Genomic DNA, 24,489 nt, shown 5'->3' with positions numbered 1-24,489 from the left:
TGCTTAGTACTGGTTTTCTTTTGAAAATTATTGTGTTGCATTTGTGTATTAAGCTTTTTTAACCCAGGTGTGTTTTGGTGGAGGAGGGGATACATCGGAGGAAACTTCAAACTAGCACAAGCAACAAAGCTCACAGACTAGGCACAAATATAGAGAAAATGGACCAAATAGGACAGGGGAGAGTGTGGGAGTCTGAGGGTAGGGAAAAATTGATGTGAGGGTGGGAAATAAACCATAATTATTTGAAATAAAATGTAAGAGTGCAATAAGTGTGCTTTTCTAAGCTGTGAACAGTTTTGTTTTGTTTTAAATCATTCCTTCCTTATACACTTGTGTGTTCTGGACATAGCTGATTAAAACCAGCTATGAAAACATAATGCTTTTTTATTCACATTAATTACCAACATAAGTGGCTAACCTTTATGTTTGTGTATCTTCATGTTACATTAGTTTACATACGGGGTATGTGTGTTATTCTGTGCCGTTTTCCCTCCTCCATTTGAAAATGCATTCATTGGGTCCTCTGTTTCTTTGGCCATACTACACACTAGTCTGGCCTTCGTGATGTCACCTGATTGGATGTCACAGTGATATATTTTTGTGGCAATCTTTTGTTGGTTGTACACTCAGACCCTTTCCTCACTCAGCAATTTCTGCTTCTAAAATAGGAGCGTACAACTGAACAGGGGATTGAATTTGACCATTTACCAACATGTTCCTTTGATTCTATACAGTAGTTATGATTGCTCTTTGGTTTAGACCAAGAAAAAGGACATCACCCCCCTTTTCATTTACCTTCTTGGTTTGAGGACAATTCTTCTATACAGGAGAAGAAAGGGAAATCCTTCATGTTTTAACTGAGGAAATGGCTCCAGGTTTACCACTCCAAACCGTGTGGCAGTTCTCATACACATTCCTCTCTCACTGCCAAAGGTTCAGGTTTAGTTCACTTCAGTTCCAAACACTGAAAAGGTTCTCATGGAGTCTGGGGTGTGCCCAGTGAAAAGATGGGGACCTTTAATTGTCCACAGACCTCTCTCTCTACCTGCTTTGCAAAAATTATGGAGTAACTATTTTTAAAACTTATTTTTCAATTCATAAAAAAAGACATTTATTTTCAGTCAAATAGATGTCGTCTCCCTCTTGCCCCTTAATCCTCAGTGTTTGCTTGAATCTTTTTTTTTTTTTTTTTTTTTCAATTCTTCCCCAACCCCACTTCTTGATATTTGGTTCTCTTTCCTGCTCAGGTCCCTTCATTTGTACTTTGGAATTTTTCTCATGTAAATTTGTACAATGGAAAATATTGTTCAGTTTGGATAGAAAGCATGAAGAATTAAATAAAGATAGCTGAAACTCAGATTGAAGAAATTTATTTCTGTGTAAAGTTATTTAAAAACTCTGTATTATATAAAAGGCAAAAAAAGTTCTATGTACTTGATGTGAATATGCGAATACTGCTATAATAAAGATTGACTGCATGGAGAATTCTTTATCAACATTATTTTTCTAGCTTTATCACATTCAATAACAGAAGTAGTCAGGGTTTTGACCATCAGTTCTTCCAGGCAATGGAGGGCCTGAGAAGTGTACATTTTGTTTCACACATACAATGTTGCTTACTGCTTGGTGGGTAGAAGTTACTTAGAATAGTTTTAAATTGTCAAGATGGATGCCTGCTACATCGTGCTGGCTACACTGTTGTAGTGATGACCATCAAGTACTTCGATTCTGCAACCTGATTTCTCTTCCAAGGGCTCAGTTGAAATACATGCTATAATTCAGTCGTTTAAGGAGTCTGGAGTTTTTATTTTATCTTTATTGTTTTAAGATGTCCTCCTTTCTCCCTCCCCCTGCCCCCATTACCTCCTCTCTGCTCCCTGGGGCCTTCACCAACTATTGTCTGTGTTCATGAGTTTCAAGCTTTTTTGACACACAGAATGTACACACGTGCAAACATATCTAAATTTGAAAGTACGCACTCAATGGTTTTTACTTCATTTCTTTTTATGCTGGCTACCTGAGTTAATTTTGTGCATTTGATTTCAATAACCTGGAGTTTGAAAGATACCTCGAGTATCTTCAAACTATGTCAAAGTACTGAGCAAAGTTTCCAGAAGTGAACAATTTTGAAATGTCATCAACTTCATCTGGAAACAATGTTTGAGAACAATATGAAGGGACAAAAAAAGTCTTCCAGATGGCACATACTAGTAGTTGAGGAATCTGGTTTCTGTCCTCATGCCCCTCTAATCATAAAATGCTGCCCAGACTTAAGTATTTCCTCTGAACTGCAGTTTTATCATCTGAAAAATGTAACTGTGAATATAAGCATCTTAGAAACTCATTTTCTAAATAACCTTCATACATTATTACAGCAATCCTGGCCTTATTTCTAAAAAATGTATTATTCCATATGAGGTTTTCCTTAAAATTTAGCCCAGAATTGTGAATACTTGTGATAAGAGAACCCTTCCACACTAGTCTGAAATTTTATGAGAAGCTGTGATACTTGGACCTACTGTCTGGGTTAGATACTTCTCCTAGATGCATAAAATACCAGACCATAAAGAGTTTTGTGTTTTTTTTTAATATATTTTTATTGATTTCAGGAAGGGAGAGGGGAGAGAAACATCAATGATGAGAATCATTGATTGGCTGCCTTCTGCATACCCCCTACTGGGGATCGAGCTGGCAACCCTGGGCATGTGCTCTTGGCTGGAATCGAACCTGGGACCTTTCAGTCCACAGGCTGACGCTCTATCCACTGAGCCAAACCAGCTAGGGCGAGCAGAAAGAGTTCTTAAAGATAATCTGGTCCAAGTCTCATCTGTTACTGAATATGGAGCCCTGAATAAGAATGACTGGCCTAGGCTCACACAGCCAGGACTCGTCAGTACTCTTTTATATCACTGTGTTGTGGTCATGATGCCTGTAATGAAATGTGGATAGAAATGGTGTTTGTGGCTAGAAATGGATGTTGTACAGGCACACTCCATCACTAATCAGGCAAGCCACTGCTTGTGTAGGTGACAAAAGGCAAAGGCCCCGCTGCTGAGGCAGGTCAAGCAGCCTGCTTCCCTTCTCTCACTTGTTCCGATGACACTCCTGATGAGAGGGTGGCAGCAAGGAACCAGATGGACCTCTTCTACAGAAGAGTCCTAGTGGCAAGTGGAACAACTCTGTACCTCCTTGTAACACACGTAAAACAGGTGCTCCTCACACAATACCTCCCGTCTCTAACTTTAGTTATCCCATTGTATTTACACTCCAAGTTTCACAGAAAACTAAGTTACAAATTTGTGTAAAATTTGACACCTGATCTTCTGTTGTCATGAATAATTCCTTCACCACCTACCTTTCCATTTATGAAGGTACATCTCTCCACCTACCAGGCACGCCCTAAAACTTAGAATGTCCCTTTAACTCCTCATCAGAGAGATGTCCTAAATGCCTGTCATTCTAGGCAGAGGGGAGGGGTGGCACCACATATGTTAGGATGTCTGGTTACAGCTGAGTCTATCTTCATATGGAGGCTTTCCTATAAAAAGCAAACTGGTACACAGGGGTCATTATAAACTTACCTTAGATCCAGTGGTCTAGAAATAAGTTACTCCCATTAAGAGAGTATTTCCTTCATGCCAGACATAATTTTAAGGGCTTTACGTGCTAACCCATTTAATCTAGTTAATTCATGTACAAATGAGGAAACTGTAGCATAGATCAAACAAGTAATCTGCCCAAACTCACAGCTAGTAATGGTCGAGTTGTGTCAGCCCACAAGCTTGAGTGCAAAGCCTGAGTTCTTACGCTCTCTGCCAGTTTTTCAAGCTTCAGGTTGAAACCCATTGGTGAGTAGTAAAATCAGTCTCTGAACCATCATTTTTTTAATGTACAATAAGAGAGAACATCAGAGTGCATCACAGGTAAGTACTGTTTCATTAAACTTTGGAACTGTATACATACATATATGTAATTTATATCTCAGGTCACAATGTAAAATTATTTTTTTAATATATTATTGATTTTTTACAGAGAGGAAGGGAGAGGAATAGTTAGAAACATCGATGAGAGAGAAACATCGATCAGCTGCCTCCAGCACATCTCCTACTGGGGATGTGCCCGCAACCAAGGTACATGCCCTTGACCGGAACCGAACCCAGGACGCCTCAGTCTGCAAGCCAACGCTCTATTCACTGAGCCAAACCGGTTAGGGTGTAAAATTATTTCTTAGAGTAGGTCATGAAAAGGTTTACACCATGCTATGCTAACTCTGATATAAACTGACTTAACCTAGAGCCAGACAGGATTTGAACCTCAGCTTTCTAACGGGCTGTATTAGCTTGGGTAAGTTACCTAATCCATCTATAGCTCAACTTCCTCATTTATAAAATGGAAAGAATGTGAGGATTTAATAAATTAACAGATGTAAAGTGCTGACCCCAGTGCCTGGCCTCATAGTCAGTTTTCCCTATTACTTAACTATAAATAGCCATCCATCAAATGTATTAAGTATCTCCTTGGGACCCTCTCCACTTAAGTATTTTCCCATAAACTGTAATAGCAGGGTGGAGACAATTTCTGCATCAGCTCAAACTGGTTTCCCAACCCAAGTGGAGGCCACACTGGCTGAGTTAAAAGACTACTTTTTTTAAGTTAGCTTTTATTCAAGTCAAGCAATTTTGATTGGTTTCTAAGGATAAAAGCTAATGCCATTATCCTACTTGAGTTAACTGTTATAAATTGTATTCTTTCCCAAAAACTATTGGTGTGGAGGGGCAACAAAAAGGAGAACTAGAAAGTACAGAAATCTCATGGCCTTTTAGACTGTATCAGCTCAGACAGCTCACTCTTACACAGGTGAGTAAACACAAAACCAAGGGGAATGCTGCCAGCACCCCCTACAACAGGCTAAGGATTGCTGGAGCTGGCCCTGGGGGAGGGTGAAACTGCCACTTGCTTTGGCTTTGACTGTCATTATGCCCACTGACAACTGAGAACTAAAGAGAGAGTGCAAACCTAAGGACAAGGAATGCTCATCAAATCACAACCCCACCCACCCTGCTCGGGGCTTGCCAGAAGCTTCTCAGTGCATCACATCTAAATCTAAACCTACGGAGAAACCAAGATGGCGGCATAGGTGAACACCTAAACTGCTGCCTCGCACAACAATATCAAAACTACAACTAAAAGACAAAACGGACACCATCCAGAACCACAGAAAAGCTGGCTGAGTGGAAATTCTACAACTAGAAGAAAAGAGGAAAGCACATTGAGACTCAGAGGAGCTAAAAAAGGCTGAGGTACGGAGACTCTCACGCGGAGAGGACGGGCAGCTGTGTGCATGGGCAGCTGAGTGTGCAGCTGGCTTTCTAAAGCAGGAGGGAGAAGGAAACTCCTGACTGCACTGAACTCCAGTCCTGGGCGAGACGCTGGGAAACCAGACTCATTCGGGGGGAATCTGGACTGTCAGGAAAAGAGAAAGCACACTGAGACTCGGGAGCTGCGGAGGGCAGAGGTCCGGAGGCACACGCGCAGAGAGGACTGACTGCTGAATGCATGGGAGGCTGAGTACGCGGCTGGCTTTCTAAAGTGGGAGGGAGACAGAAGCTCCCGACTGCACTGAACTCCAGTTCCAGGCAAGTTTCTGAGAACCCCGACTCATTCGGGGAGAAATTGGACTGTCTGGCAGCGGGCGAAACTCGAGGGCGGCTTTCTCTCAGAGGTGCTTGCAGCGATTACCGAGGGACACTGAGACCCAGGGGCCTCATAGGGTAGGGCTGACGGGAAACCAAGGCTGTCTGCTCCGCCCTGAAACTCCGCCCCATCCAAGCCGAGCACAGAGGCTTTTGCAATTTTGCAAGTCTTGTCTCATAAGAGTGTCTCCAGCACAGAAGTTCTCACATCGTAGACACAGCTGATCCTCACAGCCAATTGGTCTGGAGGTCAAATCCTCCCAGTGATACCAACAACAATCAAGACTTAACTACAAGGCTGACCACACAGTCCACAAAGGGGTGCACCAAAAGTGTCCACCTCAGGTAACTGGGGAGGCTGGGCCACTGTGCCCTATAGGACACCTACCACAAAAAGCTACTCTACCAACTCAGGGAAGCAGCAAAAATGTGGAGACAAAGAAACATCACAAATGAAAGAAATGGAGGAAAACAAACGACTGGATATAGAGTTCAAAACCGCGGTTATAAGGTTTTTCAAGAATTTCCTAGAAAAGGCCGATAAATTTAACAAGACCCTTGAGGATATGAAAAAGGACCAACTAGAAATTAAACATACACTGACTGAAATAAAAAATATTATACAGAGACCTAACAGCAGACTAGAGGAACGCAAGAATCAAGTCAAAGAGTTGAAATACAAAGAAGCAAAAAACACTCAGCCGGAAAAGCAAAAAGAAAAAAGAATCCAAAAATTTGAAGATAGTGTAAGGAGCCTCTGGGACAACCTCAGCGTACCAACATCTGAATTATGGGGGTGCCAGAAGAAGAGAGAGAGCAAGATACTGAAAACCTATTTGAAGAAATAATGACTGAAAACTTCCCCACCTGGTGAAAGAAATAGACTTACAAGTCCAGGAAGTGCACAGAACCCCAAACAAAAGGAATCCAAAGAGGACCACACCAAGACACATCATAATTAAAATGCTAAGAGCAAAAGACAGAGAATATTAAAAGCAGCAAGACAAAAACAGTTAATTACCTACAAGGGAGCACCCATACGACTGTCAGCTGATTTCTCAACAGAAACTATGCAGACCAGACAGGAGTGGCAAGAAATATTCAAAGTGATGAATAGCAAGAACCTACAACCAAGATTACTCTACCCAGCAAAGCTATCATTCAGAATTGAAGGTCAGATAAAGAGCTTCACAGATAAGAAAAAGCTAAAGGAGTTCATCACCACCAAACCAATATTATATGAAATGCTGAAAGGTATTCTTTAAGAAGAGGAAGAAGAAGAAAATGGTAAAGATAAAAATTATGAACAACTAATACATATCTATCAACAAGTGAATCTAAAAATCAAGTGAATTAAAAATCTGATGAACAGAATAAACTGGTGAATATAATAGAATCAGGGGCATAGAAAGGGAGTGGACTGACAATTCTCGGGGGGAAAGGGGTGTGGGAGGTGCGGGAAGAGACTGGACAAAAAGCGTACACCTATGGATGAGGACAGTGGCGGGAGGTAAGGGCAGAGGATGGGGTGCTAACCTGGTGGCTATGGGGGGAAAAAAGAGGAACAATTGTAATAATCTGAATAAAGATTTATTAAATTAAAAAAAATAATAAATCTAAACCTGCAACCATGACCTATTAACCTTACCTACCCCAACCTCTCCTCACCTGCCGGAACCCTCGCTGCCGGAACCTTCTGTTCCTTAAACACGCTTTGATCCCACCCTAGACTTTGTTCTTGCCGATCCTTGTCCCTACCACTCTCCCAGACCCTCACACAACTTGTTCCTCATACTACTTCAGGTTTAAGCAAAAATACTTTCCCCACTCACCCAAAATACCACCCATCTCTAGCACATCACCCAGTGCTATTTCCTTCACAGCACTTAGTAAACCTTACTTATCATCTTTCCTCCCTAAAATCTAAGCTCCCTGTGAATAGACTCTTATCTGCCTTGTTTAGCATTGTATTCCCAGTGCTTAGGTGGTCAAAAACCTAGTTAGAAATATATAAATAGTAATGCTTCTAGGAAGTCATTAAGCCACTCTATACGGGAGATTTTTATCTGTGGATAGAGGAAAATGCTGTCCTACGTACTCTCAGAACTATGATGCTATAGACCAGTGGTTCTCAACCTTTCTAATGCCGCGACCCTTTAATACAGTTCCTCATGTTGTGGTGACCCCCAACCATAAAATTATATTCGTTGCTACTTCATAACTGTAATTTTGCTACTGTTAGGAATCGTAATGTAAATATCTGTGTTTTCCGATGGTCTTTGGCGACCCTGCTAGCGGTTCTCAACCTGTGGGTCGCAACTACTTCATAACTGTAATTTTGCTACTGTTAATGAATCGTAATGTAAATATCTGTGTTTTCCTATGGTCTTTGGCAACCCTGCTAGCGGTTCTCAACCTGTGGGTCGCAACTACTTCATAATTGTAATTTTGCTACTGTTAATGAATCGTAATGTAAATATCTGTGTTTTCCGATGGTCTTAGGCTCTACAGCAGCAGTTCTCAACCTGTGGGTCGCGACCCACAGGTTGAGAACCGCTAGCAGGGTCGCCTAAAACCATCGGAAAACACAGATATTTACATTACGATTCATTAACAGTAGCAAAATTACAGTTATGAAGTAGCAACGAAAATAATTTTATGGTTGGGGGTCACCACAACATGAGGAACTGTATTAAAGGGTTGCGGCATTAGAAAGGTTGAGAACCACTGCTAGACAGTTGGAAAGTACTTTGAAAGAAATTTTAGAAAAAGTAAAATAGCCATTTCACCCTTGTTTCCCATTCCTCCAGCCCTAAGAATTCCTAGTTAGAAGTTTGTCTTTGAGTTCCACAAATGGCAACTGAACACAGTGCCCAACCCATAAGAGATATGTAAACACAATAAATGGACTGTCCTGACCGCTAACCTCTGCACACTCAGGAATACACCAGCAGCAGAGAAATGGCAAGTTTTCGTATTAATTGTCAACATATGTATGACTAAGACATTCGCTAAGGAGGCAGGCAGTATGACACTGTAAAGTATGGGGTCTGAGTCATGCCGCCACCCATCATGATGACGCTACGTGAGCTACTTCATCCCGAGCCTCGATTTCCTCTCTGATACATGGACCCAAGGCTACCTGCCATGAGGTAACCAAGAGGATCCAATGAATGGGCCTGTAAGCAGTTGGCACAGGAAATAATCCACAGAAAATGGTTGTCAGAAACATTCATAACTCAGTTCCTCATTCATGACCAAAACCACTTTAATTTACAACTTCAACAGACAATATGAAGTCCACAATCTCTTGAAATTCTGACCTTGCTCCTGTAGAAAAACAAAAGGGGAAAGCTTTAAGTACTTTTATTTTCACTAACTCAAATCCCTAATTCTGTTTATTCAATTACTTAAGCATCCACTGAGCACCAGTCACATGAGTCACCTTGTAGAGGAGGGAAGCAAAATCACCTTGCTCTTGCAAAGGGCTTACAGTTTAGTTATTAAAACAAAACGTTAATGACAGTGTGGGAATATTGGAAAATCTGTTAAAAGGATAGGAAGGGGTTAGTGCTGTCAGACAATTAACACGGGAAGCAGGAGGCCTGGGACCTCTCACTGTCCGTAACAAACCCAGAGACATACAAACTATAAAAGAGCTTAATTGCCTACCTTTTGGAGACATTTTTGCCATCCTCCTCGGCCCTGCATATCCAAAAACTGCTGTAATTTTCATGTCAATAAGCTACTTCTAATTTAAAAGGCAATACTAATAATACAATTTAATGGAAATACTCAACTATCTTTTAATGCTTCCTATCCTTTAAAACAATTTCCAAAGCATTCTGAATGATGGCAATTACACTGTACAATGATTAATTTAAACCGTTAAATAAGAATGTCTTAACCCGCAAGGGGTTGTAGGGAAAGGAACTTCTCCTGCTACCTTCCTTTAGAAAGAAGGGAAACTGACTGATGTCCTGATCTGGAAAATGAAAGGGTCGTAACCCTTTACTATTTAGAGCTCATTTCCATGCACATCCATATCATAACATTCCCCTACGCTGGAACTTTCCACGTGAGTGCTAAACGTAGAACACGGTAGTAGTTTTGCAACTATAAACATGCACTGTAAGCTCCTATCTGTCTTGTCCACCCTGTAATCCCTGTGTAGACTTGGTACTTAAAAGCCTTTGATGGATAAATGGGACCCTAATTTGTAACGTAACTTAGGAAAAAATAATTTTTTTAAATATACAATGAAAATGAAGGTGAAACCAAATTAGAGTGAGGGGTGGCAGGAGCACAGGGGACAGCAAATGTGAAAATACTAAATTCAGAAATCAGACACATGAGCCCTGGCTGATGTGGCTCAGTTGGTTGAGCACCATCCTATGCACTGAGTGGTCGTCAGTTCAATTCCCAGTCAGGGCATATTCCTGGGTTGTGAGCTTGATTCCCAGTAGGGGGCGTGCAGGAGGCAGCCAATCGATGGTTCTCTCTCAATGATGTTTCTCTCCATTTCCCTTCCTCTCTCTTAAAATCAATAAAAAACATATTACATATTTTTTAAAGAAATCAGACACATGATATAGTTAATTCTTTATACAGTTAGAAAATGCATATTTCTTCAAGACATCATAGGTACAAAGTCCAGCATGGCTCAGTGGTTGAGCGTCGACCTATGGACCAGGAGGTCACGGTTCAATTCCCGGTCAGGCCATATGCCTGAGTTGCAGGTTTGATCCCCAATGTAGGGAATGCAGGAGACAGCCAATCAGTGACTCTCTCTCATCATTGATGTTTCTATCTCTCTCTCCATCTCCCTTCCTCTCTAAAATCAATAAAAAACATTTTTTTAAAAAAAGAATGAGTTCTTTCTTTATTAAAAAAAAAGTAAATATAACTTTCAAAAAATAGAAATTTTACCTACTTGTAAAGAGTTGAGTCTACGTTTTCAGTCTTCGTCATCTGGAAGGATACCCAATTCTTCATCCGTCCATTGGGAAGGATCTGGATATGGAAAGTGACCCTGGTGACATCATTAAAAAAAAAAAAAAGTCAAGAATCTATATTCTACACAATTATGTTTAAAAAGAAATCTTGAAAGGAAAAAAATATAAGGAAAATATAAGGCTGTAACATACACACCCTTGACATGCCACAGGAGTGAATTCTACTACTTTACTCGATGGTCCAACTGTTCTTCATATTGTTCAATGTAAGCTGAATTGTAAAAGTCTGCCCATTTTGAAGCTACCAGCCTGAGCCAGAGTTGGAATATGTGTTTGTGATGAAGAGCAGTGGGAATGGAGGCAACAGATTTCAAAGATACCCCCCATCTCAACAATGACTTGAAGCCCTGGCTAAACATAATGGATGTCTCAAACTGTCCTATCATTCCTGCTGGGAGATCTGGGAGCCTCAGGTGGACTTGTTCATCTTTGATCCCAATCTAGGGGGCATCTGGCTGCACCATCGTCTCATACCAAATAGCCACATATCCTCCTGGCAGCTGACCCCCAATGAGACAGGTGTCTATGTGCTGTCCGTGTGTGGACACCAGGCAGCTCCTTACTGGGTGACAAGGGCACAGAGAAGTTCTAGGAGAAATGGGATATTAATCAACCTGATGCTTCTAAAACTTGTGCATAATTTAACGTTTTTTTCCGACCCTAAAAACAAAACCAAATTGACTAAAATTCAAAGTATTCTGGATCAACAAGCACAGATTTCAGTGGCTTAAAGGCCTCATTCATTTCCTAGAGAACAGGGTCGGTGCAAATGCGATAAAAGTTCAGTTGAGGCTAATAAGATGCTGAGCAAAAACCTCCCTCCTCAAAACAAATTAGCCCACATCTCTCCCACCCCAATTTGGTTGCCTTGGGCCTCCAGACAGACTAGATAACATTCATCATTTAAAGATTTTAAGTGTGAAACTTAACCTGATGAACCCTTAGTTCACAAGGTGAAAGAACTAGTTTCTAGTGTCCCTCCAAATATGGAAAACTAACACGAAACATAAAACATGGACTACCTACACATGCACCCTTTAGTACAAAAGGGGAGAGATAGGTTTCATTAACAAAATTACTGTATACACACAGGACAATATGGGGAAGGGATGTACGGTAGCCCCCCTTATCCACAGGGGATATGTTCTAGACTCCCAGGGGATGCCTGAAACCATGGATGGTACCGAACCCAAGGCATAGAAAGTATTTTCCTATACATACAGGCCTTTGCCCTTAAAGGAAGCACTTTACATTTGGCATGTCCACATGTGCTTTGGGGCCATTATCAAGTAAAATAATGTTGATTTATACACAAGCACTGAGATACCACAATCGACTCAATCTGATAACAGAGACAGCTATTAAGTGACTAACTGGCAGGTGGTGTATACAGTGTGGAAATGCTAGATAAAGGGATGGTTCACATCCCAGGCAGGACAGAGCAGGACAGCACGAGGTTTTATCATGCTACTCAGAAAGGCGCACAATTTAAAATTTATAAATTGGAATTTTATTTATTTCTGGAATTTTCCATTTAATATTTTCAGATCACAGGTGTCCTAGGTAACTAAAACCAAGGAAAGCAAAATCAAGGCTAGAAAAATAGTTTACACACAAGCTAAGTTACTATTTCTTCCATTCTCCCACCCACAGAAAGGAGAATATTCTGCACTTACCAGCACAGCATCTGAGTCATGCCAAAAGCGCCAGAGAATCCAGAACCACATGGTTGCACTGAAGAACTCACCCTTGATCACCTGGGACCTGGTAAGCTGGGGAAACTCTCTGTACCGGGGCTCAATGTGCACACCGCCACCAGCACTACGAGGCAAAAGGAAAACGTTAGGCAGCTTGCTACATCTTCAAAGTATTCAGTCATCCAAAACCCTGAGTTCCATCCAGAAACTGAAGCTAACATTTCTCATCTCCTCCACGAAATACGGAATGATATAGCTCCACAAGCCCTCAAAATACTCATTTTTCATAAGCTCACTTTAAATTTGTTAAGCAGCAAACACTAGCCTGAACTGACAAGAGACTAATGATGGTTTTCCTTTAGTGAATACTCCTGTATCTTATGAATGTGTTGATAATGAGTTACTGGTCCCAAGAGTTTTGGTTAAAGGATTGTGAACCTATAGTAGTAAGCAGTCACTAGCTTTATCTAAAGAAAATAAATAAGCAAATCAATTTAGCCATCTATTTCAACAGTAAATTATGTCCTCTGCTCCACTGCAATATTTATGGGAAAGAGGACATTGTAACAATAGGCTTCCTCTTTTGACAGGTTTAGATACTACCCTATCCTATATAATAAAAGCCTAATATGCTAAGTGACCAAACCACAGAACGGCCAGTGGAACAACCAGTCGCTATGATGCGTCCTGACCACAGGGGGCAGATACTCAATGCAGGAGCTGCCCCCAGCCTGCAGGCCCCAGGCCGACCAAGGCGGATGCCAGCAGGGGCCCCCCCAACCGCTGCACTGGTCGCCTCACAGATCGGCCCTGATTACCAGCCAGGCCTAGGACCCTACCCGTGCAAGAATTTCATGCACCAAGCCTCTAGTCTAGTTATAAGGGCCCATCAGTTAAACTCATTAAATAAGATTTGAGAATTATAGTTCAAACCCACTCTCCACATTTCATTGTTGCTAGAGTCTCATGCTGTTTTAACTATGATTTGAAATAAATAGGTGTTCCAAACCAGGATTAAGTATCAAATTTAAACACAAAAATGTACCATAATTCTCTGTGAAAGTTACATCTTAAAACATAAACCAACCTCGCCGAAACCGGTTTGGCTCAATGGATAGAGCGTCGGCCTGCGGATTGAAGGGTCCCGGGTTCGATTCCGGTCAAGAGCATGTACCTTGGTTGCGGGCACATCCCCAGTGGGAGGTGTGCAGGAGGCAGCTGATCGATGTTTCTCTCTCATCGATGTTTCTGGCTCTCTATCCCTCTCCCTTCCTTTCTGTGAAATATCAATAAAATATATTTAAAAAAAAACAAACAAAAAAAAAACACATAAACCAACCTGGCTGGTGTGGCTTGGTGGTTGAGTGTCAGTGGTTGAGCATCAGTCAGCCTATGAACCAGGAGGTGGCAGGTTCAATTCCCAGTCGGGGCACATGCCCAGGTTGCAGGCTTGATCCCCAGTGTGGGGTGTGCAGGAGGCAGCCTATCAATGATTCTCTCTCATCATTGATGTTTCTGTCTCTCTCTCTCCCTCTCCCTTCCTCTTTAAAGTCAATAGAAATATATTTTTAAAAGAACAAACAAAAACCAGATCATATTACTTTTTTTTTTTAAATATATTTTATTGATATTTTACAGAGAGGAAGGGAGAGGGATAGAGAGTTAGAAACATCGATGAGAGAGAAACATCGATCAGCTGCCTCCTGCACACCCCCTACTGGGGATGTGCCCACAACCAAGGTACATGCCCTTGACTGGAATTGAATCTGGGACCCTTCAGTCTGCAGGCCGACGCTCTATCCACTGAGCCAAACCGGTTTCGGCCAGATCATATTACTTTGAGTTTTAAAAGCTTAGATGGCCTCCCATCAGATTTGCCTTTGTCACCTATAAAGCCCTCCCTAATCTCTCTGATCCCACCTCTACCACCCTTCCCTCTGCTCCCCCCACTCCAGCCTGCTGGGCTTGCAGTCCATCAGCAGCACACAGAGCCTTTGTGAAGAAGCCCTTTCTGGCATCTTTCCATGGCCGACTTCTCACTCAGGATCTACCTCAAGTCAAACTCTCAGGAATGCATTCCCCACATCATCCTGCATACAGTAACCCATCCACCCCTATCCTGGACACTGTAGATTAATCCCCCTCTATTTTCTTCATACCACTTAATAGTACCTAAACATGTTCTTTCTTTTCTACTTGTTTATGTCCTCTCTCCATAATGGAAGCTCCATTATCTTTCTTGTATTATGCTCTATCCCCAGCACCTAGAAAGGATCCTGGAATCCACAAGATGCTCTATACACTGAGTGGCCAGATTATTATGATCTCTGAACGCATAATAATCTGGCCACTCAGTGTATATCCTATATAATAAAAGGCTAATATGCAAATTGTCCCCTCGACCAGGAGTTCGACCAGCAGGCAGGCCAGCCGACGGCCCATGTCCCCTCCCACTGGCCAGGCTGGCCGGACCCCACACATGCACGAATTCATGCACCGGGCCTCTAACATATATATATATATATATATATATATATATATATATATATATACACACACACACACACACACACACACACACACACACATATACATATTATATATATATATATATATATATATATATATATATATATATATATATGTATATTAGAGGCCCGGTGTATGAATTCGTGCACCGGGCCTCTAATATACATACATATATATATATGTGTGTGTGTGTGTGTGTGTGTGTGTGTATTAGAGGCCCGGTGCATGAATATACATATACATACATATACATACACTGAGTGGCCAGATTATTATGTGTTCAGAGATCAAAATAATCTGGCCACTCAGTGTAAATATTTATTCACTTAATGATCTCTCACACTGTGAAATCAGTGAGTTATGGAAGAACCAAGACCTCAGTGAAGAGCAGCATCCCCTAGCCCAGCTGACATGCTCAGTGGTTGAGTGTTGACCTATGAACCAGGTCACAGTTTGATTCCCCATCAGGGCATATGCCTGGGTTGTGGGCTCGATCCACAGTGTAGGGTGTGCAGGAGGCAGCCGATCAATGATTCTCTCTCATCACTGATGTTTCTATCTCTCTCTCCCTCTCCCTTCCTCTATGAAATCAATAAAAGTTTTTTTGGGGTTTTTTTTTTCAAAAGGAGCACCCCCCCAGGGCTACCGTTTGGTAGTTCTTCATTGTTGTCTGTGCTCAGGTCACACCTAGGCCTTTTCCTTCTTCCCACCTCACACCTGTCCCAGCACCATATATAAATCTATAGATATAAAAGCCTAATATGCAAAGTGTCCCCTCAGGAGTTCAACCGACCAGGAGTTTGATCGCTCACTATGACATGCTCTGACCACCAGAGGGTGGCGCGGAAGGAAGGCCCGCAGGCAGCTGCTAGGGACCATATCGGTGCATGAATTTCATGCACTGGGCCTTTAGTCCTTAACAATCATGTAACTTTAGGCAAGTCACTCCTTTAATTTCCCTGAGTCTCAGGTCCCTCACAACAGCTGAATAATACTTGCATGGTGCTTACTATGCACAAGTAACTATCCTAAAACACTTCAGAGAATTGTAATTCATTTGATTACTTAGAAGTTAACATTATTATCCCCGTTATGCAGGTGAGAAAGCTGAGGCATGAAGAGATCAAGAAACTTCCAAGGTCATGCAGCTAAAGTGGCAGGCACTATCCTGCACTGCCTCTTGGTAAAGTGTAGATGACAGTCTAAGGCAGGGGTGGGCAAACTTTTTGACTCGAGGGCCACAATGGGTTCTTAAACTGGACGGAGGGCCGGAACAAAAGCATGGATGGAGTGTTTGTGTGAACTAATATAAATTCAAAGTAAAGGAGCGGAGGGGAGAGCAAGAGAACCGATGGAACAGCCGGATCCGGCCCGCGGGCCATAGTTTGCCCAAGGCTGGTCTAAGGGGTCTCCAAACACCACATGGAAAAATCCAAGGTACTATTTTCAGTCCTGCTCTTACTGAATCTCTCCTCTCTGCACTAACAGCTTGTTTTTGGTAGATGTGTTCTCCCTTGGTAGGTATGTCCTGCCAGCGCCATGCTCTCCTGTCCGTTTCTTAGGCTACATACCTCACCAGGTGACTCTTTTGCTCAATCGCTTAAATTCTAGTGTTGCAAGAGTAAACCCTAATGTAAAATATGGACTTTGGGTGGCAATGCTGTGTCAATGTAGGTTTATCAAATTGTAACAAATGTACCACTCTGATGAGTGATGTTGGCAATGGAGGAGGTAATGCATGTGTGGGGGTAGGAGGGTAAATAGCAAATTTCTGTACCTCCTGCTCAAATTTGCCGTGAATTGAAAACTGCTCTAAAAAATAAATCTATTTTTTTTGCCAAAACCGGTTTGGCTCAGTGGATAGAGCGTCGGCCTGCAGACTGAAAGGTCCCAGGTTCGATTCCGGTCAAGGGCACGTAACTTGGTTGCGGGCACATCCCCAGTAGGAGGTGTGCAAGAGGCAGCTGATCGATGTTTCTCTCTCATCGATGTTTCTAACTCTCTATCCCTCTTCCTTCCTCTCTGTAAAAAATCAATAAAATATATATATTAAAAAAATAAATAAATAAAAAAAAAATCTATTTTTAAAAATAAAAAATTCTGAATTGCCCAAGCATCTACTTTTGACTCTCTCTTCTCCCATCTTTCCACACTTTGCGTGATCGCTTACACTCCCATGCCTTAGAGAAGTAATTCCTCAACCTGCAGCCTGAGTGATTTTTCAGAATTATAATCGGGCCACAAGACATCGATTGAAGCCGCTCAACGACCGCTGTCGCCTGTTTTAAATTATTCAGCCGGCCATCAGGATCCGCTACTGTTCCCTCCCTATGCCCTAACGTCTCCAGCCTCACTTCTGCCCTTGACACTTCAAATACACACACAGTAGAGGTTGTTTCCGCGGCCTGGACCGACCTCCCTTCCCCAACTCCTGCTCTAGCTTCCAGATTAGCTTCAACTTGTGTCCACATCCAACTGTGAAAATCCCGAGCGCAGGATCCCTCTGGTGCAGGGTAGTGTCCCTCTGTCCCCTCTCACCCCCAACCCCACTGTAACCAATTCCCCCTGGCCTTGGCGCAGCCGACTACAAGTCCCAACATGCCTCGGGGCGGATCCGTCCCAGGCGCCCAGTGTCAAGGTGAGAACGTCCCGGAAACTGGCACTTTCTGTTAGAAGCAGGCCAAGACCCCACCCCTGACCGACACTCACTGACGGACTCCGCTTCTAGCCGTCCGCGCGCGGAGGCCTCTGAAGAGGCTGCCTCCGCCGCGAGTGAAAGGCACCATCCGCGTCAGAGCCAACATGCCAGCCCGACTCCGGACAGCCGCCGTGAGGCCGCACCGTCGCCGTGAGGCCACACCGCTCCGTTCACGTCACTTCCCCCGGCGCCCCGCCCCGGACGTCAGCGGCGTCGCCCCGCCTACCTCCTTCCGGAAGATGTCTAGAGGAGGGAAGCCAAGGTTTGGGTCTCAAATTAGCGTCTCGGTCCCTTTGCTGGGGAGGGCTGCGCGCCTGGAGGGACTCGGCGTGTTGTGGTCCAGAGGGTGAGGAGGCGAGTGTAGTCGGCCTTTGGCGTTGCTAAGTGACGGCTGGGACTTGTGGGCTGGGCGGAACCGCGCGCTTTCTCGGGGACTGGCGTGCGAGGCCTCGCGGAGGGAGGTGAGGACTCCCCAGGCGCCCGGCTTTAAGAGCATTGGTTTCGCAGTGCTAGCAAACTCTTAACACCGAGTCTGAACTCGCTCCTCCCTACCTGTGCTGGTCTAAATGATATTTTCCCAACCTGGACCTGCTACTCGGCCTGCTCCTCCTGATTTAGCTGCCTTCCTTTCAGTTGTCAAATCCTTTGTGAACCAGTGGTCTTTCCCGAAGCTAGTTTTTTTAACTCTCTCCTGCAAGAGGCTCACAGGGACATGTTTAAGTCTTCCTTGTTTTATTGTTGTTATGCAAACTTGAACATTACCAACCGGCCGACAGTGGTTCCCAGATATCAGTACATGGACGGACTGGTGGCATCAGTCACCCGAGGAGCCCACATGCTCTGATTAAGTCTGGAGTAGGGCTAAGGAGTCCGCAACTAAGCAGCCTCTAGTTTATGCAGTGCTCCTAATTCCTTGAACCTGAGCCAGCCCTGGATTCTTGGCCTTTGTTTCTCAATATTGCCTTTTACAAAATCCTAGTGTTGCTAAACGCCCCTCCCCAAATACTTAGGGTCTCCATTTATAGACTTTCATTTTCCTAAGCACCTCCAGGTTTGATTAAATTATAAAACTTAGCCCTAACCGGTTTGGCTCAGTGGATAGAGCGTCGGCCTGTGGACTGAAGAGTCAGGTTCGATTCCGGTCAAGGGCATGTACCTTGGTTGTGGGCACATCCCCAGTAGGGAGTGTGCTGTTTCTAACTCTCTCTCCCTCTCCCTTCCTCTCTGTAAAAAAACCAATAAAATATATATTTTTAAAAATTATAAAACTTAGTCTGCCAGCCTAAACACCAGAGATCTCACATTTATAGTCACAAGCATGAAAAATAGGATACTTATGGAGAGAAATGTAGAACTGAATTTAGAAACATTTGAGGGTAATTGAGTATAACTGATGTCTCTCCTGTGCCAAGATAGGGTCCTCCATGTGTCCTCTAACAAGAAACCTCTCCCTGGAGTGTGGCCCATGTAAAGCTTAAGATTGCTGAGCTGCCCCAGGCCCTTGAGGACAGTCTTACTGATTTACCCTCTGGCCCTGTTCTCCCGCCCTCTTAACTTAGTACGTAAATTAGAGGAAAGAATCCACTATTCTCTGGATCAGGACTTTCCACTTGCTCTGCAACAGTCTGCCTTTGTCTGAACTACCATTCGCCACTTATCCTTTCTGGTGATAGCTACAAAACACTAAGATAGAAATTTCGTTTATGAAATGGGAGGAGAAAGCTTGCCATCTTCCTAGAGAACTGGCTGCCCAAGCCATATAGCTCCCAGCAAAGAACAATGCTATGATTCCAAAGCCAGAAAAACAGCACAGCTTAAACAGGAGCAGAGAACTTGGGAGTGAAGATCTGGAGTTCAGACCTCAGCTCTGCCAATTATTAGCTTAGAAATTTGGACAAGTCCCTTTATTTCTCTGAACGTCAGTGCCCCTCATCTTAATTTGAGTCATTTAAGAATCCACAGATAGTGACTGGCCCACAGCATGAACTCAGGAAATTTTTATTCCTTTATTGTACCTTCCTTTCCTGGTAGCAAAAGCTTGATTCAGGGTAACAAAAATTCATTCACCTTCTCCATCTTTTTTTTTTTTTTTGGTAAGAGGGTGTTTATTTTTTTAATTTATTTTTTAAATATATTTTTATTGATTTTAGAGAGGAAGGGAGAGGGAGAGATGGAAACATCAATGATGAGAGAGAATCATTGATCGGCTGCCTCCTGCACGCCCCCCACTGGGGATCGAGCCCGCAACCCAGGCATGTGCCCTTGACCAGAATCAAACCCAGGACCCTTCAGTTCATAGGCCAACACTCTATCCACTGAGCCAAACCAGCCAGGGCTCCCCATCTTTCTTGCTGAATTATAAAACAAAAAGTTTTAACTTCAGTGCTTGCTTGTATTTAAAGCAGTATTGATCTGTAGCAATTTGGAGCTTTAATGTTTTACATCACAAATTATGATTTTTTTGCTATAAAAATGTTATGATTCCAATCAATAAACTGTTGATTGTAGTCATGGTACATTTGTCTTGCAGACATGCTCTGAGAGCTCCAAGGGCAAATATCTCAAACTGCCTTTTGCGATTACACGATGGCCCTCTATTGGGTTCTAAGATGAGCACCCCATTTGAATGGATGCATTTTCGAAGGTGAGAGAGCCCAGCTGGCTTGGCTCAGTAGATGAGCATCAACCTATGAACCAGGAGGAGGTTCATTTCCCAGTCAGGACATATACCTGGATTGCGGGCTTGATCATCTCTCCTTCTTCCTCTCTGAAATCAAAATACTTTTTAAAAAATAAAAATAGAGGGTGAGGGAAAGAATGCCACGCCCTGGCCCTTAGCTCTAACCTTTTAAATGCAAATCAAATTCCCAGTCAAATTTTGACAGACTGTAAGAACAGACTCTAAATGGCCCACATCTCGGTGAGGTCCTAGGGCAGGCTGGAGGGGGTCAATTGGGGAAAGAAGGAGATATATGTAATACTTTCAGTAATAAAGAATTTTTTTAATGGCCCACATTGAACATCTAATCCCAAATCAAGAACCTATTCTATATCTGGAAAACAAAGCAAAGGGATGAGGAAAAAACCTGTTCACAAAACTTCATGTTTATTTAATTTCCTACTCTTTTTTTTAAATATATTTTAATGATTTTTTACAGAGAGGAATAGAGTTAGAAACATCAATGAGAGAGAAAGATCGATCAGCTGTCTCCTGCACACCCCCTACTGGGGATGTGCCCACAACCAAGGTACATGCCCTTGACCGGAATTGAACCTGGGACCCTTCAGTCCGCAGCCCGATGCTCTATCCACTGAGCCAAACTAGTTGGGGCTAATTTCCTGCTCTTAAAGCCTTGCTTGACCTCACTTTCCTTGTGTGTCTTGGAAAGAAACATCTTTCCAGTGGTTTTGGTCACTGAAACAAACCTGTACTACTTTAGAGGAGCTTGAGCTATGATCCCTATTCAGGGAAACAGCATGCTGCCACTTTATCAATTTATACCCAATAAAGTAGCCTTTCTCCTTAAAAAGATGACTTTATAAATCAAATTTAGTGTGTTTAAAATTCTTGTTTTAAAAATCAGCTAATTATGTATATTAAAACACACCCATTAACCATTTTTCTCCTCTTCAACACAGCCTGTGTTCATTTTGTAATGGCTCCTGAGAAACTGAGGCCATCAGTCCAAAAGCCCATAAGGAAATGAGTCATGCCAACAATCACAATTGAGCATGGCATCAGACCCACCATAGTAGAGCCTCAAAATGTCTATACAGCCCTGGCCAATTGCTCGGTGGTTAGAGCATCGGCCTGCAGACTGAAGGGTCGCAGGTGCGATTCCTGATGAAGGGCACATACCTTGGTTGCAGGTTCCCCAGCCCTGGTAGAGGTGGGGGAGGCAGCCAATCCATGTGCCTCTCTCATGTCAATGTTTCTCTCTCTCTCTCTCTCTCTCTCTCTTCCTCCCTCTTTCCTACCTTTCACTCTCTAGAAATCAGTGGAAAAAATATCCACGGGTGAGGATTAAAAAACTAACATGTCTGGGCAAGACCCTGAGTAGAGGATGCAGCTAAGCTGTACCCAGATTTTGGACACTGTGAGGTAATAAATGTTGTTCTGCCTGGCCACTGTGGCTCAGTGGTTGAGCGTTGACCCATGAACCAGGAGGTCACAGTTCAATTCCCGGTCAGGGCACTTGCCTGGGTTGTGGGCTTGATCCCCAGTAGGGGGCATGCAGAAGGCAGCAAATCGATGATGTTTCTCTCTCATCAGTGGATGTTTCTATCTCTCTATCCCTCTCACTTCCTCCCTAAAAATCAATGAAAACATCTATACTAATAAAAGGGTAATATGCTAATTATACCAGATATACTGGACATCTTCCGGATGTCCTTCCAGACAAAGCCATAGTGGCGGGGGCCGAGGCAGAGGCAGTTAGGAGCGATCAGGCCAGCAGGGGAGAGCAGATAGGGGCAATCAGGCAGGCAGGCAGAGGGGTTAGGGGCGATCAGGCAGGCAGGCAGGTGAGCATTTAGGAGCCAGCAGTCCCGGACTGCAAGAGGGATGTCCAACTGCTGGTTTAGGTCTGATCCCCACCCCCCAAGAGGTCCTGGATTGGAGAGGGTGCAGGCTGGGCTGAGGGACCCCCCCCCATGCATGAAATTCATGCACCGGGTCTCCAGTATATTTATATATATACTGAGTGGCCAGATTATTATGCATTCAGAGATCATAATCTGGCCACTCAGTGTATATCCTATATAATAAAAGGCTAATATGCAAATTGTCCCCTCGACCAGGAGTTTGACCAGCAGGCAGGCCGGCCAACCACCCATGTCCCCTCCCCCTGGCCAGGCTGGCCAGACCCCACCCATGCACAAATTCAAGCACCGGGCCTCTAAAATATACACACACACACACACACACACATATATACATATATACACATACACACACTGAGTGGCTAGATTATTATGCGTTCAGAGATCATAATAATCTGGCCACTCACTGTTTGTGTGTGTGTGTGTGTATATATATATATATATCCTATATAATAAAAGCCTAATATGCTAAGTGTCCAACTGTTCAATCAGCCAGTTGCTATGATGCACACTGACCACCAGGGGGCAGACACTCCGACTGGTAAATTAGCTTGCTGCTGGGGTCTGGCCAATCGGGACTGGGCTAGACAGGCCAGACATGCTCTGGAGCCCTCCCAAGGTCCCTCCCTGGCCCTGATCATGCACCCGTGGCATTTCTCAGCCTGGCCTGCGGGGATTGGGCTGAAACCGGCTCTCCAATATCCCCTGAAGTGTCCTGGATTGCGAGAAGGTGCAGGCCAGGCCAAAGGACCCACCAGTGCATATATATATATATACACACACACACACACACACACACACACACACACACACACACACACACACACACACACACACACTAGAGGCCCGATGCACAAAATTTGTGCAAGGGCCTTGGCCCAGCACCCACCTGCAGACGCCATGGCTATAGCTGGGGGCCTCTTTCGCGGCTTTGTCCGGAAGGAAGGATGTCTGGTCTAACTAGCATATTACACTTTTATTATTACAGATGCTTTAAAAAACGTTCCGAGCCAGTAAGTTTTGGGGTTGTTTGTATGCAGTGATAGATAAATAATATATACCACAGATGGCTTGATTAAATCCATTGGCTGTTAAGGAAAGGCTTGGTCATGCTGGTGTAGGCTCAGGGTAGCACGTACTCTGTGTGTCCCCCCTCTCTTGCCCCACAGTGAATGTCTATATGTATGTGGCACAGGGGCTGTGTGTCTGACTGATGTGCCCGTGAGGAGGGAGCTGAACAGTGCCACTTCCCTTTCCCAGCTACCTGGAGCCACCACAGTACCTCCCTGCCTGGTTAGAATGCCCTCCCCTCAAGATTGGGAAATAAAAATAACATCTCCACCCCTCTGGGAAAAACTTCACCAAAGGAATCTCTGCCCAACTAAACGTTACTTGCTCCCTAAAAGACAGAAACGAAGAACTTTATCCTTGAAAAGGAGAGTGGAAGAATCTAGTCCTGTGGCCAGAGCAGGACTTCAGAGAACAGGAAGGCTTGACTTTTCACTCACTGTCTAAAGCAGTGGTCTCCAAAATGAGCAAGAGAATCCACTGGGATGAGAGGAAAAATACTATTTTATTTAGAAAATTAAGAAATTTAAGCTTTACCAATATCTACTCTACAATCTAACCTTGGGATCTTCTTAGTCCATGTGGACCAGCCACATGTCAGGTCAACTTTGAAGGAACAGTCTGTGGGTGGGCCGGGCACAGAGGGGCAGGCAGTGCCCACCACCCCTTAATTCACTGCTAGAGTGTCACAGGTGCTCCTGCAGATTTCAAGCCCTGGTTAAGAGGTTGTGCTGATTATAATATCTACATATGAATATTAACCTAAATTAGCCCTAGACAAATGCACAATGGCCTGAACATTGCTCAGAGGAACCACAATCTGAATACTAATATGTAAGCACAGGAGAACTTTAAGAAGAGGGCAGACCTGATTCTGCTCCTGTCCCTACGGTATCAGCCACGTTAATTGTTGCTTTTCCTTTTTCCCATTGTAATAAAATTTAGCAAGAAGTTAGCAAAAATATTTAAAAGTATAAAGAAGATCATTTGAAATACAGTGAAATTTGCCCTAACTGTACATTGCACCTCCAGATATTTGCTAGTGATGGTGTCGCCTGCATAAAATATATAAATAAATTATATATGTATGTGTACATAAATATATTCAACTTTTTACCAATAAGGGTACATTTAAAAATTGGAAGCCATGGTTCTACAAGATATTATGACATTTTCTAACTTAATTA

General features: G+C 43.3%; 1 protein-coding gene across 2 annotated transcripts; it reads right to left on the bottom strand.

The window, feature by feature from the left end:
• Positions 1-8,943: 8,943 nt before the first annotated feature.
• Positions 8,944-17,828, bottom strand: NDUFB2 (NADH:ubiquinone oxidoreductase subunit B2). Of its 2 annotated transcripts, XR_013960471.1 has the most exons (5): positions 17,644-17,828; positions 12,385-12,529; positions 10,627-10,725; positions 9,366-9,398; positions 8,944-9,023 (listed from the first exon to the last, which is right to left on the bottom strand). XR_013960471.1 is itself a non-coding variant. In XM_080665979.1 (4 exons), exons 1-3 carry the CDS (start codon positions 17,736-17,738, stop codon positions 10,651-10,653), a joined length of 315 nt encoding a protein of 104 aa, XP_080522105.1. In that variant the 5' UTR covers positions 17,739-17,828; the 3' UTR covers positions 8,944-9,023; positions 10,627-10,650. The 2 variants fall into 2 exon arrangements, 1 of the variants encoding a protein (XP_080522105.1); XM_080665979.1 differs by lacking the exon at positions 9,366-9,398.
• Between the last annotated feature and the right edge of the window lie 6,661 nt (positions 17,829-24,489).

The sequence above is a fragment of the Plecotus auritus genome (genome assembly GCF_963455305.1).
Source record: "Plecotus auritus genome assembly, chromosome: 4".
Classification (NCBI taxonomy): Eukaryota; Metazoa; Chordata; class Mammalia; order Chiroptera; family Vespertilionidae; genus Plecotus; species Plecotus auritus.
The sequence above is the reverse complement of the archived record's forward strand: the minus strand, read 5'-3'. Positions and strand labels throughout refer to the sequence as shown.